This window comes from Rutidosis leptorrhynchoides, chromosome 3, assembly GCF_046630445.1.
Source record: "Rutidosis leptorrhynchoides isolate AG116_Rl617_1_P2 chromosome 3, CSIRO_AGI_Rlap_v1, whole genome shotgun sequence".
In the NCBI taxonomy this organism is placed as follows: Eukaryota; Viridiplantae; Streptophyta; class Magnoliopsida; order Asterales; family Asteraceae; genus Rutidosis; species Rutidosis leptorrhynchoides.
In genome coordinates this window covers 523,066,114-523,088,222 of record NC_092335.1, presented here as the reverse complement: position 1 = coordinate 523,088,222, position 22,109 = coordinate 523,066,114, and the positions used below count along the sequence as shown (strand labels likewise).

At 31.1% G+C, this 22,109-nt stretch overlaps 1 protein-coding gene across 2 annotated transcripts; it reads right to left on the bottom strand.

The window, feature by feature from the left end:
* Nucleotides 1-9,054: 9,054 nt before the first annotated feature.
* LOC139898333 (uncharacterized) lies at nt 9,055-14,595 on the bottom strand. 2 transcript variants are annotated; one of them, XM_071881057.1, is made up of 3 exons: nt 14,460-14,595; nt 10,317-11,392; nt 9,055-10,184 (listed from the first exon to the last, which is right to left on the bottom strand). In XM_071881057.1, exons 2-3 carry the CDS (start codon nt 11,381-11,383, stop codon nt 9,200-9,202), a joined length of 2,052 nt encoding a protein of 683 aa, XP_071737158.1. In that variant the 5' UTR covers nt 11,384-11,392; nt 14,460-14,595; the 3' UTR covers nt 9,055-9,199. The 2 variants fall into 2 exon arrangements, with proteins under 2 accessions (XP_071737158.1, XP_071737159.1); XM_071881058.1 differs by having other exon boundaries at nt 10,317-11,387; nt 14,460-14,515.
* Nucleotides 14,596-22,109: the final 7,514 nt, after the last annotated feature.

The window sequence follows — 22,109 nt, the reverse complement described above, 5'->3', positions numbered from 1 at the left end:
GCAGGGTTGGCCTCGGATTCACGAACCTATATCATTTATATATATATATATATATATATATATATATATATATATATATATATATATATATATATATATATATATATATTAATACACATAATCGTAATTGAATAATTATATATATTATTATTAGTAATATACTAGTTATATTATATTATATGTTACTTAAATAGATTTAATATATTTAATTTATATATTTTATATACCAATAATTATCATTCTTTATATCATGATATTAATAAAATTTATATTAGGATTTATATATGATAACAACATATATTTATATATTAATTGTTACATTTTATATATATAGCTTAGTTACTATCATTTTAATAAAAATATAGGGATATGTAATATTAATATTATTGTAATGTATTTTTATATAAAAAATCTATTTGTCATAATACTAATAATGGTAAGTATGATAATAATAATGATAGTAATAATAATAATAATAATAATAATAATAATAATAATAATAATAATAATAATAATAATAATAATAATAATAATAATAATAATAATAGTAATAATGTTTATTTTAGTATAAAGGGTAGTTTTAAATAAAAAGATAATTTACTTTAATAGTATAATGATAATAATAACAATGTTAATAATAATAATCAGATTTATCATAAGCTTTATGTTTAATTTCTAAACTTAAGACTACAGTTTTTATAACTTATATTCGTAATCGTTTTCATAATTGTACTTGTCTTCCTATAATTATATCTATTTTCCATAATTTTTATCACATCACTTTTATTATTAATTTCGTAACATGAATGTAGTTAACATGTTCATAGTCATATTAATGCTAATAATCGTAATAATATAATAAATATAATACTAACAATGATAATACTAATACTAGTAATAATAATAATAATAATAACTATAATAATAATATTAATACTTAATGATAATATTAGTAATAACTATAATGATAATATTATTACTTATTTAAATGGTAATAATATTTATTACTTCTAATATTTAGGAATATATAACAATTATCATATTAATAACAATAATCAATAATAATAATGATAATAATAATGATAACAATAAATGATAAATAATAATAATAATAATAATAATAATAATAATAATAATAATAATAATAATAATAATAATAATAATAATAATAATAATAATAATAATAATGGAAATAGGAGTAAAGTGTATACCCTCCTAAAAAAATGCTCCAGACGGGATTCGAACCCGAGACCTCTCGCTCACCCGCTAACACCCCAAACCATTCTGCTGTAACCGTTTTTCTGATTAACTCTTCCACCCATTTTTATTTAACCCGTTTTATTATTTGTTCATCTTCTCCCCTATGCACTAATGTCGACCAGGGATCAATCCCAATCATTAGCAGGTTACTAACTAATTTTTAGGATTTACGAATTGGTACAGAAAAAATTAATGATGAAATAAGTAAAAAAAAATAAAAAAAAATTACAGCACTTGCTGCTGTCGCAGTTTCAATACAAAAAAAAAATAGATTTCGATTATGACAATGTTTTGGACAATTCTTCGAACATGAAATAGGTTGTATATCCTTTACATAATCTTTCTAAATCAACAATTTAACAGAAAACATCAAAACGAGTTTGAATTTCGCGATGAACGCAGTTTTTGACTTTTTGAAATTTTTGCTTTGACTTTAAAATTCGAAATTTATAGAAGGAATTGGATAATGAAAACTTACAGATAGTTTACTTAGATTATTCCTAATAGAACTGCAATTCTAGTTTTTGACATTGAATTCGAATTGAGTGTTTGATAAAAATAAAACCACGAACAGGGAACACATGGTTTCTTTCTAAATTTCTGGTTTTTCCTTTCTGATTCGCAACAGGTATCATATATAATATACAATCGAATAATTGAAGCAGTGTCAAGATTGTTTCTTAGTGATACAGGTCGAACAAGAAATCACGTGGAGAAGAAAAGAGAATAAAAAATGAAATTTTGATATCGATGTCTAACTAAATCTGCTTTATCCCTTTGTTTTTATATATAAATAATATATAATATATAATATAATATATAATAATTTTAATAATCAGTAATTATACCTATATTTTTCATGACCCGTCCTAATCCATCTGGACGAATACATTTCATTTGGTTACATCGCGAGGTACTTGACCTATATATGATACTTTTTACAAACATTGCATTCGTTTTTAAAAGATAAACTTTTATTTCATCGAAAGTTGACAGGCATGCATACCATTTCATAATATATCTAAACTATAAATGACTTGATAGTATTCTTGACGAACTCAATGACTCGAATGCAACGTCTTTTGAAATATGTCATGAATGACTCCAAGTAATATCTCTAAGATGAGCAAATGCACAGCGGAAGATTTCTTTCGTACCTGAGAATAAACATGCTTTCAAGTGTCAACCAAAAGGTTGGTGAGTTCATTAGTTTATCATAAATAATCATTTCATAATTTTAATAGACCACAAGATTTCATATTTTCATTTCTCATAAACATACGTCCCATGCATAGAGACAAAAAGCATTCATATGGATTAAACACCTGGTAACCAACATTAACAAGATGCATATAGAATATCCCCATCATTCCGGGACACCCATCGGACATGATAAAATTGAAGTACTAAAGCATTCCAAATTCCAGAATGGGGCTTGTTGGGCCCGATAGATCTATCTTTAGGATTCGCGTCAATTAGGGGGTCTGTTCCCTAATTCTTAGGCTACCAAGCTAAAAGGGGCATATTCGGCTTCGATCCATTCAACTATATAATGTAGTTTCAATTACTTGTGTCTATTTCGTAAAACAGTTATAAAAATAGCGCATGTATTCTCAGTCCCAAAAATATATATTGCAAAAGCATTTAAAAAGGGAGCAAATGAAACTCACTATACTGTATTTTGTAGTAAAAATACATATGACGGAACTGAACAATGCAAGGTTGGCCTCGGATTCACGAACCTATATCATTTGTATATATATTAAAACATATACTTGTAATTAAATAAATCTATATATTATTATTAGTGATGTAATTGTTATATTTAATAATTTATAAGTTTTCTTATTTATTCATATATTTCCATTTTATATATCGTAATATTAATATTAATACTAAGTTGTGCTATGATAATAATAGTTATAATAATAACTTTAGTAATTCCTATGAATCCTTAATTAATTAAAATTTTAATTTAATGAATTTCCTACTAATCTTTATATCCAAGATTTTTATTTTCATAGTTGTAATAATATTATTAAAACCTTTATATTCCTAATCATGAAAATCATAATCTTCGTGTCAAATTTCTATGATAACGACTATAGTTTCTTATAACATTAATTTGTATCTATAATCATAACTTTTACATGTATTCGTATAATTACAACTATTTTCTATAATCTTTATCCTATTATCTTTTTATATATATTTATGTTATTAATAGGTTTAATATCCTTGAAATCAATATAATAATACTAATAATAATAATACAATAATAACAATAATACTAACAATAACGATGATTTTAGTAATGATAATATTAATAATTATAAACTTTTTGATAATACTAATATTTATAAAATGATACAAATTCTAATATTAATGATAATAATGATAATAATCCTAATCATGTTACTAATAATAATAGTTATACTAGTAATAACTATAATAATAATACTTTTAATTATTATAATAAACATATTAATGATATTAGTAATAATAACAATTAACAAAAACAATAATTAATAATAGTAATAATAATAATAACAATAATACTAATAATAATAATAATAATAATGATAAAAATAAAAAATAAATAAAAGAGTATACCCTTCTCTAAAAGAATTGCCACAGACGGGACTCGAACCCACGACTTCTCGCTCAACCGCTTAACACCCTAACCATCTGCTCCCATTCGTTTATCTATTTTAAAACCCACCCTAAATATTTAAAACCCGTATATCTGTCTGTCTCTCTATCCTCTCCTCCTTCAATTTCAATTCGGTCACCTCCATTAATCAAGGTAACAGCAATTTAAAATGTGTTTTATATATGAATTTGGAAAAGTCAGTTGTAAAGAGTGTTTGGTTTAATTTAAAATAGAAAAAGAAAAAAGACGTAATGTAGTAGCAGATAAAAAATAATAATAATAACGAATATGAACTCCAACACCAAACGTGATTTTTAGACTGTTTTAACTAATGTTTTCTACACAAAAAAGTTTGTAAATCATTCCTATAAACTACTGGGATTGTCAATTGATTCAGAAACATCAAAACATCATCGAATTTCTTGATGAACACGAAGTTTGACTTTTAAAAACTAAAACTTTAACTCCAAAATTGGAATTCGATAGAAAGAATTAGGAGTTAAGATTTTGCAGATAGTTCAAGAAGAAAGATCCTAACAAGATTACATTAATACATTTTGAGAATTGTAACGAATTTGACTTGTTCAAAAATAAAACACGAACAGAGAAAAAAACTGGTTCAGCGTTTGTATTTTTAGTTTTTTTTTAATTTAACAAATGAACCAGTGGTAATTGATATTAGATAAAGATGATGGAAATCGAATGATTTTCTCTCCCACTACAGATAATTGATTTGATATATAACGAATAATTGTATGTCGACATAATATTAAGGACAAAGCAGAAAGACAAAAACAAAATTACATCAGATAGTGATCTGTAACAGGATGTACGAAGTTATTTATTTTTATATCTTTTATTTAATATTAATAATGAATAAATATGATTATATTATTAATATTAATACTATTAATTTTATTAATATTAATAATTATTATATTATTAATAATTAATAATAATAATAATAACAATAATAATAAGTTGTATAATAATAATAATAACAATAATTTTAATAGTTTTTGTAATAATAAAAAGTAATAAAGTAATGATAATAATAAATTTACACAAAGTTGTGAATTTTTAGTAACAACAATAATAATAATCCTAATAATAACTACATTTATAATTTTACTACTAATTATAATAATAATGATAATAATAATATTAATGTAATAAATCATATGCATCAATTATAATATCATTAATAATACTGATATTAATATTAATATTGAATGTAACAATAATAAATAATTATAACTAAATTCGTAATTACATTTAATATTACAATTTATTAATTTTGTAATATCTAATAATTATATCATATATTATATGAATACATCTATTGAATATCTAACATTTATATGTTCCATATATGTTTTAATAATTATTAATAGAAATCATTTATATGTATTTATCTTATATAGATTCATAATAATATTATATATTTATTTTGTTAATAATTTAATTATTCTTTATAACAACATTTGTATACAACAGTTTATTAATATTCTTATATATATAATTATTTACATTTACTTATTTTTATATATATCTATCTATTTACAACTAATGGTTCGTGAATCGTCGAGAGTAGTCAAAGATTAAATGAATGTCAGAAAATAATTTAAAAATTCTGAGACTCAACATTACAGACTTTGCTTATCGTATCGAACTTATATAAAGTTTAAGTTTAAATTTGGTCAGAAATTGCCTGGTCGTCACAATATTAATACAAAAATACTGTTAATATTATTCATAATAAAAAATACTAATAATAATAATAATAATAGAATTATTAATAATAGTAATAATATTAATATCAAGATAATACCAATAGTAATAATAATAATGATAATAATATTTTTAATTAAAATGCTAATTTGTATTAATAATGATAATAATAATGATAACTAATAATATTTACATTACAATTAATTTATAATCTTAATCATTCTTTTAATAATATTTATACCCAAGATCTCTATATTTATAATCTTAACAATATAATTAAAACTTTTATCTTCGTAGTCATATTCATCATAAATCTTAGTCTTTAATTTCTAAACGAATGACTAAAGCTTTCTATAACATCAATTCGTAATCCTAATAATAATAATAATAGTAATACTTATATTATTAATAATCTGATAAAATTAATATTATTGATATTTAATAGTAATGATGAAAGTAGTAATAATATTATGATATCAACTATATTTTAACTTGTAATTAATATTACATATTATTAGTTATGTAATATTTAATAGTCATATAATTTATATATATAATAACATATGTTGCATGTTTATACACTTTATATATTTTGTAATATAATAATAATTATATATGGAAATCATATATATATATATATATATATATATATATATATATATATATATATATATATATATATATATATATATATATATATATATATATATATTCATTTTAATAGTAACTTAATTATTATGAATATTATTTTACATTTTTAATTCCAATTGATTAAAGTGTATTCTATTAATTCCAAATATTATATATACTCTTAAATTTATTTTTATATATAATTACATATTTAATTACACACAATTGTTCTTGAATCGTCGGGAATAGTCAAAAGGTCAATTGAATATATGAACATAGTTTCAAAGTTTTCGAGACTCAACATTACAGATTTTGCTTATCGTGTCGGAAACATATAAAGATTGAGTTTAAATTTGGTTGAAAATTTCCGGGTCGTCACAACTTTGAGCCATTCTATAATGTTTAACATTAATCATAAGCTAAAAGTGTCATTAAGGTGTCATTAAGTGTGATTAACCAAGATTAGTGTTTTAATGACCAAAACTTGTAAGAACCCAACCCGTTATATTAAGAAAAACGTACATTTTTTTTAAAAAAATATAACATGTCGTCATCCACATCAAACCATCGCATCAATAATTAATTGTTTCATGTTCAAAAGGCGCATACAACTTAATTAAAAGTTTACATCAACATCGGGTTCAATGACCCATTTTACAATTTTCAAAAATATAAGTTTCGACCAATTAGTTTAAGTTCCAAACATCACTAGAGCATGGGTTTGGGGTTAAACTACCCAAACATTAGGTTGAACTTCCAAAAGCAATCCACAAGGCACTAAAGGGGAAAAGCCTAGTCCACAACTTTACCCTTGCCACGATTCGCGCCTGCATCTAAAAATATAAACAACGAGAGGGTAAGCTAAAGCTTAGTGAGTAGAATAAATATATACATGCATATACAATTTATCTACTCGCATCCACGACATCATATAATGCATATAATCGCATATCATCTCATAACAAAAGCTAGTATCGTCAAATCGTACAACTAGCAACATCATTAGCATAATAATCATAATAATAATGAAATGCTAAACAGCGAGTATAAACCATGGTTAACCAATAATCGCAAGGGAATGACCTCGCGAACAAGTCATCGGTGTTCATAACAATCGTTAGCGCCCAAAAAAAGCTATGGTATGCTAACCCCCGAGGTGTTCCAAAAACAGCTATGGCATCACCCCCAAGTGTTCCAAAACGGTTATGGCATCGCTTGATCACGTGTGAGTAAGAACCGGCAATTCGGTTAGCGCCCAAAACGGCTATGGTATGCTAACCCCGAGGTATCCCAAAACAGCTATGGTATTACCCCAAAGTGTTCTAAAACGGCTATGGCATCACTTAATAACGGCTATTACTCACAACCATGTGCACAAAACGGCTATGTGCACAATTAATACGGGCAAATAAATCATATACATACATACATAAATATTCCACTCACCTTTTCTCCTTGGTGAGATTTCCAACTACAACTCGCAACCTTCAAAGCAAGTCACCTAATACAATTAATGCCCAATTAATACACATAACAAGTTGGACTATTTACCAACTAATCTCACAAGTGCATTTATGACCCAAAAGGGCATTTATGACCCATTTGCACTAGAATCACCCAACAAGGTCAAAGTCCACAACTAATCACTACAAGCTAGTGATTAAAGTCCAATAACACCAACTAACACAAAGATAGGGTATTTTCATACCCAATTTAACCCACTAAGTCAAACTTATCCATTTAACCCATTTCAAGTCAACCATGAACCCCAATAACAAATCTTTCACTAACAATACAAGTGAGTTAGTGATTTACATCAAGATTACCATGGTTAAGTTCATAATCTAACCATCCTCTAAATATAGGAAGCAATCGCACAATCAAACAGAATGCAATCGATCGATTCCAAAAATCTAATTGTTGAATTAATTGAGCCCACTCTATGATTGCAGAGTACGCATCCAATGTCTTATGTCTTGTGTTGGTGGTTAAACCGACGTTAATATTCAAACGTTAAATCTTTGTTTTGATGATGACATGACAAACCTTATATGACTTTAAACGACTCGAGTTCATGAACCTGCGTTTTAATCTAGCAAATGACCGACACATTCATCAAAATATAAACGTGTCAATTTCGGGTCAGTTTTGGTTTTAATATTTGAATTCGTTTTAGGTCGGTTTTCGATTTTTATATTTATAGTCTCAAAATCGAGGAAACCGAACCAAATAAACTGAAAACCGAACCGATGAACACCTCTAACTATGAGTGACCAACTTGGTTCAATCCATACATGACGATTAACATGCTCAATTACATGCCCAAATTATCTCGAATCAACTTGTCTTTCAATGTGTGATACTTGCGTGTTTGGGGCAATAGTTCAAGTCCGACAGAACTGCTTTGGCCCAGTATAACATGGGAATAGGCAAAGAATCTGTTTAAGGAGAATTGTGTTTAAACAAAAGCCTGGTTCTACTACAGTATTATTCTTTCTTCTTTATTTTAGATTTCCATCTTTAAAGTTTTCTATTTTGCATATTTCAAAATCAACGATTAATGATCCAACCTATTGTCAGGTTTGATTGTTTATTTCATGCTCTGAATCTTATTATTTGATTTGCTATCAATGTTTATTGGATCTTTTTATTTGATTTGCTATCAATGTTTATGATTTGATTATATTGTTTGAGTAATCTCTTACGATTTTGTTGACTCGATTCAGTTTCGTATTATATATTTAACCTAGAAAAGACGGAAAATAAAATTAAAGCATAGTGATACTAGACACGCTAATTAGCCAAGAGTGACCAACTGGGTTCAATCCATACATGAGGGTTAACATGCTCAATTCCCATGCCCAAATACTCACGAATCAACTTGTCTTTGAATGTGTGGTACTTGCGCGTTTCAAGCGAGTACAATCAACTTCTGTGTTGGCATTCAATGCATACACACGTTGAACTGCAAATGTAAATCATATACCTTCCTAAACAATCAACTTTCTCCCATTCTTTTCCGTATTTATTCAGCTTGAATACATCCACAAATTCTCCAAACTTAGACACAACGACTAGTAAAAGATGTTGATCAGACTTTACTAGAAAATGTTGCCCCGAACAACCAACGACATCTACTACTTTCACCCAAGAATAATTATAATCTTGTCCACAGACTATATTTTTCAAAACATAGAGATCTCCATTGTTAAACAAGGCATAAATATCGCGACCGACAAAAGTTGGAAAACGCATAGAGCGAGGATCAACACCACCATAATCCAAAGGAAACATTTGCCATGTTCGTTCCCCAGCTACAAGGTGAACGTAAACACGAGGTTCACGTACTAATGAAAATCCAACAACAGTACATTTAAGAGAACTGGGTGGCGCTGAGAAACATACGTTACTTAAATGCGGTAAACCAAATGAATGGTTGTCGATCTGCCATGGAAGGTAGTGGATCTCACGTGTGAAAGGGTTAAAAAACACGAGAGATGAATTAACCATATAATAAACCAACCACCCAAACCTCGAACATAATATCTTTTCATCAAGGATTGACATATGTGATCTTTTCATACGGTACTTGTCACCAAGTATCGGATCTGTAAAAGTAACAATTTCTCGAATCTTGTCGACCACCATGAGCCAAGGTGAAATAACCGAATACGTTTGCAATCTCCTAATTGCGGCTTTGTTGCTCCATTGTATCAAAGGTGCTGCTAAACGAAAATGTTGGCAAGTAGCACGAAAGTGCATGTATTCAACACCAAAACAAAGCTCCATGATCATCTCCAAAATATGAAACGGTAAATAATCCGGACGTGATTCATCAACATTATCGTCCTTGTTAGTTTCTTGCTTAGAATTGTGTGTGCACTTGGCTTCTTCGCAATCAACTTCGAAGCTAAACAAAAAACATAAAATGGTAAGAAAAGTTTCCACTATTTTCAAAAGCGGTAAATAAATATATAAATAAATAAACTACATATGATTAAAAAAAAAAAAAAAAAAAAAAAAAAAAATGAGAGAGAAATACCTGCAATCCCATAATGTCAAATGACTTGCTTGAAAACTCATACAAGATGAGAGAATGGTTCTATCTTCAACATGGTACGAGTATATCATTTTTCCCGTATCGTCACGGATGTGTATACAACCCCCCAACTCGGATGCAATCGAATGTCTATAAAATACAGAGTTATCACAAGCAAGATCCACAAAAAATTCAGCATCCTTTAGTTCTACCATTTCTTTCCACATAACGCGCTTCATCTTATAACTTCCACGATCTATGTCTTTCAACTCTTTACACCCTGTACTAGTCATCTTAAATAAATGCACCTCACCGAGTGTTTTCTTTGCGTCATCACTAAAATCTACAAATATATAGAATAACTCTGTACTGGATCCTTTTAACAGAGTAATAAATTTAAGACAACGACTTAATCTAGGAGTACACGGGGTTGTCCCAAATAGCAAAAATTCTATCTCTTCTTCTCCAATGTCGACTTGGATGACGTACGTATAATCCCCGGTGCTCAAAGCATATACTTTACCGTTGAAAACAGTCGGGCAGTGTAACAAACAGTCAGAATCGGTGATTTTCTTAAGCTTTTCACCATATGACATTTCTATCCATTTCAACTTGTTACCATATGACATTTCTACATCTCTCAACTTGTTACCATATGACGTTTTTAGTCGGCAAAAAACAAAAGTAGGTTTTGTTGTTCTCGTTAACAGAAGAATTGAATCGGGATCATCAGGAGGGGATGACAAACAACATTGTCCGATAGATGCATAATCTTTATCTCTTAAAATCAATGGGGGAAGATGAATAATCGTACAAGTTACCGGGTTCCAAAGAGACCATGTGACATTTTTGGAGAGAATCACCCATCCATAGAAATACCCTCGTATACGCCTCCCCAGCAACTCACGTACTCGACACCGATAATGAATCTGGTCATTAATGGTGAAGAAAATTTGATCTTGGGTACCATCTTCAACATCTAGGTTTTGAGCCACTAACCAGGTATACTTTGAAGATAAGGGAGGCAATTGATCATATACTGGACCATCAAGAAGCTGCTTTTGCTCCATCTTTCTAAACTAATAATGATTTGAAACTAATTAGTAAAACATATATACCGTTTCGTTATACCTGGCAATCAAGACCCATACACCAAAAACTGGGTCCATTGGGTCTCGAGAAACCAAAGGGAATGGGTCCAATATGGACCCATCTTTAGTCCTTCAATATGTTAGAAGGTTCATCTAGACCCGTAGAAACCCAATTTCCAACCCATTATATGAAAAAAATAAAAAAACTAAAAATTAGAGAATTAGAAAAATAAATAAATAAATAAAAAGGTTAAAAATAATAATAAAAACAAAAAACATTCAAGAAAAGTAAACTCTTATTTCAAAAAAAGTAAAAAACAATAAAAAAATATATATATTTTTTTACGAATAAAATTTATAAGGAAAATGGGTCTCGACCCGACCCAATCCGTTTGGACCGAGCCGTTTGCCCGTTTGAATTTAGAGACCGTTCGACCCATGACCCGTTTTGACTCAAACCCATCTGGGTCTCAACCCAACATCCCTGTTTACTTTTTGATTATTGAGCTGAGTTGCCTAGATGCATTATTCGGTCAACCATTTGATGTGTTTACTTTTACAATATTCATTAATTAAAACTTACTGGAGGCATTTCTGATTCACCCTTAAAACCTATGTACTATGGATACAGCCCTTCCAATTCCATTTACTACCCCTTACACCTTTTCTTTTCTCTTAGTCTTCTCCATTATTTTATTATTGACCTAATATTTGGGGCAAAATTTTCTCTTGCTATTTCCATTCTACAAACCCGATCAGATGCACCAAAAATATTTTTACTACTTTGTAAATATTAATCAACAACAAATACTAATCACTCGTTCACTAAATTGATCGACAGTAGAAAAGAAAGAATGATGGAGAAGTGGGGTTATGAGATTTCATCAAGATATGAACTTATCTATAAAACCACGATTATATGTTTTTTTTGTTTGTAAAACCCACCTCTTATTAGTACTCCGATTAAATGTTTAAGGTTTTTGTTTTTGTTTTGGTATCGCTCAATCACTCATGGTGTGAAACGGTTTAGATATTGGATTTGGGGTTATTGGGATTTGTAAGTGTGCGGCCATGAAAAGGATCTGAGGTTTGTAAATAATAAATAGAATAATATGCTCTGTTAATGGTAAATGGGTTGTTAAAAATATTATTTTATTTAGGCTAAAATAGTCAATTACTATCATTAAGATACTTCATTCAATCAAAAACAGAAACAACAATATTTTTTCATAACTTACTCCATATATCCATCAATATCCATATGGTTATCTATATCCATAAATGACTTAATGGGAAAAAAAGTAAACAGGCCCTTAAGTGTCAACCAAAACACATAATTCATTGTTTGGTTTGATTAGGTTAAATATTAAATATATATTTATACAGAGACTATACAAATTGAACTTGTATCAATTTAATATACTTAGAAAATGATTGTATCGTTTAACTCATGGCTATTGGAGCCGTTGTAATCACCCTCTCCTAGCTGCTCGTTAGGGAGGTGTTCTTTTTTTTTTTTTTTTTTTTTTTTTTTTTTTTTTTTTTTTTTTTTTTTTTGCTTAATGAATTTTGACATTAAAAAAAAATATATACACTTAGAAAATGATTTTCAAAATTATGTGCACTAACTTGAAATAATCAATTATGTATATAATAAGCAATCAAACAATGATATACTATTATGTCACGCAATATGTGGATAGAAGTCAAATACAACAACACAGACCCTAAAAGTCAAATATAGAAGTCTAAAGTAAATCGGAACAGAAACCAAACAAATAAAAAGTAAAAACAATAAATTACAGAAAAATGTCATATTAGACCAATGATGGCAACAAAAAAAAAATAATAACAATCCCCAATCCCCCCACACATCCCATCCCCACGCGCGCACACGCACACACATGGGGTTAGATTTAAATGAGAACCACAAAATAGTAAAAAGGAAAAACTACGAGAACCTTTGAATTACATTGTTTTTATACATGTAAACGCAACAAATTACGCAAAAATGCTATTAAATGTTCATATTGACAAATACGGGTTAAAAACCACAAAAAGGCATGTCAAATTCAAATTCAAATAATACATTATACAAATACAATTACGTTATTATGCTTACGTGTCTAGACAATTATGTTAAAGTTTATGTTTATTATAACCTTTAACGTTTAACCCATTAAAGCTTAAATTTTTATAAGCATAACTTAAATCAGAATGACAAACTTCATATAGTCGACTATTTTGAAAAACTTTGGTCTCTGAAAAAGGTTGAAACTTTATTTAAATATCGTGAACTAGAAGTGATTCTTACCAAAGAAGATTATAACACAATAATGAATTTAAGAAAATATGGAAATTTTACTTGAGAAAAGAGTTGATTAAAGTGTAATTTGTTCACCCTTTCAGATTCTTAACAAAATATTATCTTTTCATAGGACATTGGGTGAAAACTTCTGTGAATAACCCAATTTATTTAATCTAATTAAATATGAAGATTTTTTTTTAATCTCTACAACTTTTAAATATTGGTTTAACACTATAAAGATTAAATTATTACCTATAAATTCAATCGGTATTGCGAAATTCATATCTCCAATAGGCTTTTTTATTTTTTGCAAAAAAAGAAGAATACTTAACGGTCTTTTCCCAAAAAAAAAAAAAAAAAAAAAAAAGGGCATACTTAACAGTGAAAAAAGTTGAAACTTTGATTAAAATAATAAAATTACAGAACTTTATAACACGGAAGTGATTTTCACTAAAAAAGATTAAAACTTAATGATGGATTATGAAACTATAACAGGATTTCTACTCTACCAATAATCAGGTGTTGAAAGTGTAATCGGTTAACGTTTTCGGGTAAATAAACATACTGAATTTGAAGTGTAAATAAACATAAAAGTTGAACCATTCCAATTGTTTCCAAGATATTAATTAATAAAATCGAAACAATCAATCGCACGGCAAACGAATCAATTGCATTATTATTATTCTAATTCTAATTATAATTATAAATCTAAATTAAACAATAAAAGAAATTATAATAATATAATACCTTGGCAAACGGCTCCGCAGCTGAAGCTGAGAGAGGGGGTGTGAGACTGTGAGGTAATTAATACTCGACGATGTAAAAAGGGCAGATAAACCCTTTAGCGTACGTTCCCGTATATAATTAGTCAGGTTGTAATTTCTTTCTTTTATTTCCTCTTTTTAATCTCTACTAATATATGAATATGTCTATCTACTAATATAACATATGGAGTACTAAAAAAAGGCTGAGACGGGCATCGCATGTCATGCTACGATTGCAACGGACCTAGAAAAGACTAAAAAGACAGTGAACACTTAAAAATGGTCAACGACGACAAAAAGACGGTCAACAACGGTCGAGACGTTTTAAGGTCGACCTTGTTTTTTCAGTCTCGCGTCTTTTTCAACCTTGCTAGGGATTTTAGAATTTTATGTAATCTTGGAATATTTAACTTATGTAACTTTTATTTTTCAGGAATTTTAATTTATAAAATTTATTCGGATAAACGCCAACTAAAAAAACTGAAAATTGCTATTTGCAATTATTTAACTAATGTAACGAGAGCCATAAACCAGTGGTAACGCGACGTGTTCACTGAAAAAGCTCAACCAAAGCGTCATAACGCTGCGTGTTGGAGGCTCAACTATATGGCATGCATGTTGGTAGCACGGGATAAAATTGTGTCGTGCTTCTTATATTCATACAACTTCAATGTTATTTAATATACTTTTTATACGTTTACCCGCTATTATTCAACTTCTAATTATATTTTAACACATCACTCCACCATGTCACGCGCTACTCACCTTCATTTCAGCACATTTGCCACGTCACCAACAATTACCTCACTGTAGGGGTGTTCAATAATTAATTTGAAACCGATTAATTCAAAAACCAAACCGAAACCAAATTGGAAAACACCTGACCGAATTTAAAAAACGATTTTCGGATCGATGCGAACACAAACCCAATTTGTAACTCGGTTTCTGTTCGGTTTTGAAATTTTGAATTTGGTAAAACATAAAACTGAATTCAAACCCATATTCAAATTAATATTATATTTACTTTTTAGATATATGTGTCAATGTCATTGTTGTTTGGGATACAATCGTCTAACGGTTCCCACCTGTATGATTGAGTAGTCCACATTGTAATTATTTTTTAGAAATGTCATGTTTATTTTTATAACGCAAACTAATAAACGTCACAATTAAGCTATAAATATTAATAAATCATATGAATCTTTATAATTTAATAATAAATGATTATATACAACAACAACAACAACAACAACAACAACAACAACAACAATAAATGTTGTTGTTGTTGTATTATATGAGGTTGTAAATAATTAAGAAATTAGTAACGTCACAATCAAGCTACCAAAGTTTTGATTTTTAAATACTCGGTTTTAACCGAAACCGCACTGAATTCGAATTTGAATTCGATTTTCGGATTCGATTCAGTTTTAATTTTGAATTCAGATTTTGATTTAATTTTCGGTTTTACTCTAAAAAATTTCCAAACCGAATACAAGGAACCGAATACACCAAATAAACTGAAACCGAACCGATAAATACTGCTCACCCCACAACCAACACGCCAAAAAACACCTCGAAAAGTACTACACTACAAGAGGTCTTTAGGACCTTTTGGTATATATGGTATAATAATTTGATATTTGTATAATTTATTTGTTATATTTATATAATAAGTAAATTCGGAAAGTATTACTCTGTATCATTTGTTCTTAGAAATAGTATAACCAACTAAAATAATAATTAATAATTATAAGTATTCGTAGAGATTAAAAAGGAAAAACAGAAGAAATTGTTATAACCGGGACCCACCTCAAAAAATGGTTCCCCAACCCCAATTTTTCTCTCAATCCGTACATTTTCCCAACACAACATTCCAACCTTCTTTTCCCAACTAAATTCCCTTAACAAAACAATCTCAACTCACTCATCAATCTTCATCTAAATTACAAACTACAAATCACATCTACCCAAAGAAAACAACCGTATTCTTGGGGAATTTGTCAAAATTCACCACTCCAAATATCATCAAAAATTTACTGAGCAACTTTGGACGGTTGGAAGGGATTTCCTAGAAACATGATAGGTCATTCGCTTTTGTAAAGTTTCAAAATTTAGATCAGGCTGTTCGTGTATTCCAAGAGTTGAATGGAAGATTGTTAAATGGTCGTACCTTGTCTATAGATTACGCTAAAAAGGAGTAAACACTAAAATATTACCCAACAGCGAAGATCAAAAACCTGCTAACAGATCCTTCCCAACCTTCAAATCGAACTCTTCTAATCCCAAAATTAATCTCGCTATCAATCAAGAAACAACCAATCGACTCAAACTAACAGCTCTTATTGTAGATAAGGAACCAATAAAGGCGTTAAAACTATTTACGTGGTTGAAGAGTAGACATATCTTCATCGAATCTGTCTCTACATGCTTATGGGTATATTGTCTGTTGTAAAGATGAAGAAAGTTATAAACTTATGACTAAGGGACCTTCATCTAACGATTTGGAATTTTTGGATGTCATTCCAATGAAGAATTACACAAACAAATATTTAAGGATTACAAAAATTGCAATCAAAGGGGTGCCCTTTAATTGTTGCTCATCTAATTGTACTATTGAAGTGGCCAATTTCTTTGGTAGAATGATGCATATTGATACCTTATCACACAACCTCCAAAGACCTGACGTTCTGCAAGCTATCATCATAACTAATGAACCAGGTTCAATCAAACAGTATGTTGATGCAACATTTGAAAACAAATTCAATTGTAAGTTAAGGATCGAGGAGGTCTTCGAAGATGAGATTATGGAAACTGTCGATTACGATATCATCAGAGAATATAACGAGTTGGCAATGGAAGAGCACAATATATTCAAAGAGCAAAATATAAAAGTTCAATCTAGTCTTCCGGTACCGGAAAATCATCAGAGGGCAACCGATATTCTGTTAGAGGAGGGAGAGGTTAACTTTAAATAAGTGAGTTTAAATTTTGAAACCCCTAAAAAGTCAAACCACCCTTTTTCGGCTACCTGTAACATCCCGTTTTACCGTACGTATCGAAAGGTACTCACTTAATCATTTGTACGTTTATAACTCGTTAGCTTATGCACAAATGTATATATATATACATATATGTATGCTTGATAATGCGTGCATACACCAGTTTATACATGGGTTTTGATAGCGTTAAGTCTTGTGAGACCATTGTTGTAGGTTAGGCGAATATAGGAAGCGGGATTTATGTGTACGTGTTAAATAAAATCAAAATTCGTTTAAGGTTGTCGAGGTGTCCAGGTGACGGCTAATGCCGCGCCGCGACAAACAGGGTCGCGCCGCAACACATAAAGCAATTCTGGATTAGAAGTTGGGTTAAAAGGGGTCATTTTTCCTTCAATACGTCGCGCCGCGACATTTGGGCCGCGCCGCGGCAAATCTGCTGGACAGATTCTGGTTTTAGCTCCAATTAAATGACTTTAAGGGGAAAATTAGTAATTTAACATGTGGATCTGATGGGAGCATTAAACCTCCACCACTAGTTCATTTATTTCATTTCCTTTTCTATTTTCTTTCCAATTTCTCTCCCAAAACACAAAACCCACTTAGTTTAATCTTGAGATTTGGAGTTGGAGATTTGTGAATTTAACCTAGGAGCGAGATTTAAAGTTGTTCTCCTTGTTATTAGCTACAAGAAGATAGTCTTGGTAAGTTCTAACTTTATGTTTTAAGTTTTAATTGGTTAATGGCTAGGGTTTGGGTTACTAGAGATTTGTATGACCCATTTGAGGGTAAAATGGGTGAGTTTGGGTTATGTTGTTGTAATGAAACCCTAATAGCCACTATTTAGGGTTTTGGCCTTGTGGTTTGAGATTGTAAGTGTCAATTGGTGTTGTTAGTCACTAATGCACTTTAAGATTTATGAAAGAAGTATAAATGGGTAAGTTTGACTTGATTGTGAATCTAAGTAATATAAAATGGGTCAAAATGTACTAGTTGACCTAATTAGATGAAATGGGTATGGATTACCCTAAGTTTTGTGTTAATTGAAGTTAATAGACTTTAATTCACTAGTCTTAGTGATTAAAGTCGAGTCTTGGCCATTTATGGGCGGTTATGAGTAGTTGAGTCATTTAATGCAAATTGGGTCATTAAATGCTCAAGTGGGAGTATTGTGGTTAATCCCACTAGTTGTTAAATTGAGTGTGCACTTAATGATTTAGGTACATTGCGTTGAAGCTCGGAGTGCTAAATCATCATCCTTGTGACAAGGTGAGTGGAATAATTATGCGTTCATGTATATAGCGTGTTTATTTGTGAATGTTATGGTATGAACCATGTGCCGGTAGTGCCATAACATGTATGGGATAGATATAGGATGTGAACCACGTGCCGGTAGCATCGAGTGAGAACCACGTACCGGTAGCACTATAAAATGAGGCGTGAACCACGTGCCGGTAGCGTCAAAGTGTGAACCATGTGTCGGTAGCACTATCAAAGAGTGAGACTCAAATGCGTATGGTGTGAATCACGTGCCGGTAGCACCATAGCGTTATGGTTAACCATATTGTGTTGTGATCGTTTAGCATTATATATATATATATATATATATATATATATATATATATATATATATATATATATATATATATATATATATATATATATATATATATGGTGTTGAGTATATGCTAATGAGATTTTGTGTCAATGTACAACTTGTTGGTATTTCGGGTATGATTGACTTGCTATGTGAGTTACATGTTCGTACGAGGTATTTGGTAATTGTGATTGCAAATAGATGGGTTATATATATGTATGTATAATTATTGCATTCACTAATCCTTGCTTACCCTCTCGTTGTTTACCATTTTATAGGTTCCGGCTTGGACAAGGGTAAGGGCATACGGTTGGATTAGTTGTCTCCCGTTTGTGTTGACAGGGGGTGCTTTTGGGATAGCTTTTGAAGTGGCATAACGTTTTGGGTAGTTTAGCCCCAAACCATGCTCGAGTGTCGTTTGGATTATAAACTATCATTGTAGTAGGCCAAACTTGTATTAAACTTAATTAATGGCCTTTGAGCCTTTTGTAAACATTTAAATGGTTGTACGTTTAAATGGAACTTGTGGAATGGTTTACATGTTTAATTGGCGCGTCAATGTGTATTATAAAAAAAAAAAATTTATCGTATGGAATACGGGTTGGGTTGTTTCAAGTGGTATCAGAGCATGGTCTAAGGGATTTAGGCGACTTGAGATAGGTGCCTAGACTTGGACTTTATTGTGTGAGCGCTTTATGCGGGACTTGTAGGACTTTGGGTCTAATCGGAAATTGTTAGTGCTTTGGTTTATGTGAACTGACCTGGTGCTAATTGTTTCATGTTGTGTTTAGCAATCATCAAGCAAGAAGGATGTTGTACTAGCAAGTTAATGCGACGTGCTCGTGTAACAACGATTAGCTACCGATGTTACGGGTGCAAATCGTGTCAAACGAGTAATGTACGACGATTGTTGAGCAAGATGGGGTAGTGTGGTACGCATGTATATACTTACGTGTTATGCTTCTCGTTCATGGTTTAACCCTTTCCGTTTTATAGAATGAAGACGAGAAAAGGACACGATAATGATATCGGTGGTACAAGCGAGGACCCTGAATTTTCGGCCAAGGTTGAGGCCGTCTTTAAAAAGTTAAAAGCGGATTTTCTTACGGACGTCCGAAAGGTCTTCCAAGATTCGGTCGATGGACAAGTGACCGATTTGATAAATGAACGAATGAAGGCCACTATTGAAGAGGCTCTTGAAGCTAGAAACAATTATCCTCATGGTGAGGGAGGTGAAGGAAGACGGGACTTCCACTACAAGAATTTCAAGGATACTCAACCTCCGATGTTTAATGGGGTGAGGGATCCATTGAAAAGTACTTGTTGGATTTCCGATATCGAGGGGGCGTTCCGTACCGCGGAGTGTCCTCCCGAGAAGAAGACGAGGTATGGGTCTAGCATGTTACGTGAAGAAGACAAGTTGTGGTGGGACGATAAAATCAATTTATATGGCGAAGAGCAATGCATGAGCTTGACATGGGAGGAGTTTAAGAAGGAATTTTTCCAAGAATACTGAACTTCTTCCGACCATGATAGAATCCGGGACGAGTTGCATCATTTGCAACAAGGTTCGATGGACTTGGTTACTCTCAAGTCTACCTTTTTGGCAAAGACTCGCTTTTGCCAGGAATATGTTGGTGACGATTACAAGCTAATGAAAGATTTCTACCGTACCTTGAACGACGAGTTCAAGGGTAAGATTAGTCGGGGAATGGCTAAGACTTTTGAAGAGCTTTTCGAGTTGGCTCGGGGTTTTGAGCCGGAGGTTCCAAGGAAAAGCGATTTCACTTTTTCTAAAAGAAAGTTTGAAGGTTCGAGCCATTTAAACTTTTCAAATAAAAAGAACAAGAAAGGCTCCGAAAGCTTAAATAGTGTGAAGAAGGGTGCTTCCGGGGGTTTCGGGCCCACGTATTTTAATTGTAAACAAAGGGGACACATGGCCCGTGATTGTACCAATGGCCCGAACAAATTTACTTGCTATAATTGTGGTAAGGAAGGGAACAAGAAGCCGGAATGTCCCGAGTTGAATAATGATCATGTTAAGAAATTGGAGAGAACGGCGGGCACGGCTAGGGGTCGCAACTATTTAATGACGAATGATGAAGCTAAGCAATACAACGAAGTTGTCTCAGGTACTTTTATGTTTAACTCTAATCCGGCAAGGATTTTATTTGATAGCGGTGCAAATTTGTCGTTTGTGTCTCCAAAATTTGTGCCTAAACTTGATAGACTGTTAGCTAAGTTAAGTCGTCCGGTAGAAGTTGAAATAGCGGACGGTAAGACGGTGCTAGTAATTGATGTGTGTAAGAATTGTGATGTCGTTTTTGGTGCCGAAAACTTTAAAATTGATCTCATCCCTATGACTTTGGGCAATTTTGATATCGTTGTTGATATGGATTGGCTCGATCGAAATAGAGCCGATATTGCATGCCATGAGAAATTTATCCGCGTGAAGACCCCAAGTGGGGGTGAGTTAATTATTCATGGCGATAAACGAAGAAGACTTGTGCCGATATGTTCTTTTGCACGGGCACGTCGTTTTCTTGTTAGTGGTGGCATGGCTTTTCTTGCCCATGTTGTTGATACTCGTGACGAGCCACCACCTATTCGTGAAATTCCGGTGGTTAGTGATTTCGAAGATGTTTTTCTGGATGAGTTACCGGGTGTTTCGGCGGAAAGACAAGTTGAATTTCGTATTGAGTTGGTTCCGGGAGCTACTCCCGTTGCTAAAACTCCTTATCGTTTAGCACCAACGAAAATGCAAGAGTTATTAAATCAAACCCAAGAGTTGCTTGAGAAGGGTTTTATTCGACCGAGTGCTTCACCATGGGGCGCTCCGGTTTTATTCGTGAAAAAGAAGGATGGTAGTATGCGGATGTGCATCGATTACTGGGAGTTGAATAAAGTGACGATCAAGAATCATTATCCATTGCCTCGGATTGACGATTTGTTTGACCAACTTCAAGGTGCGACGTATTTCTCTAAGATCGACCTACGGTCCGGCTATCATCAAATGCGGGTCCGTAAAGAAGATATTGAG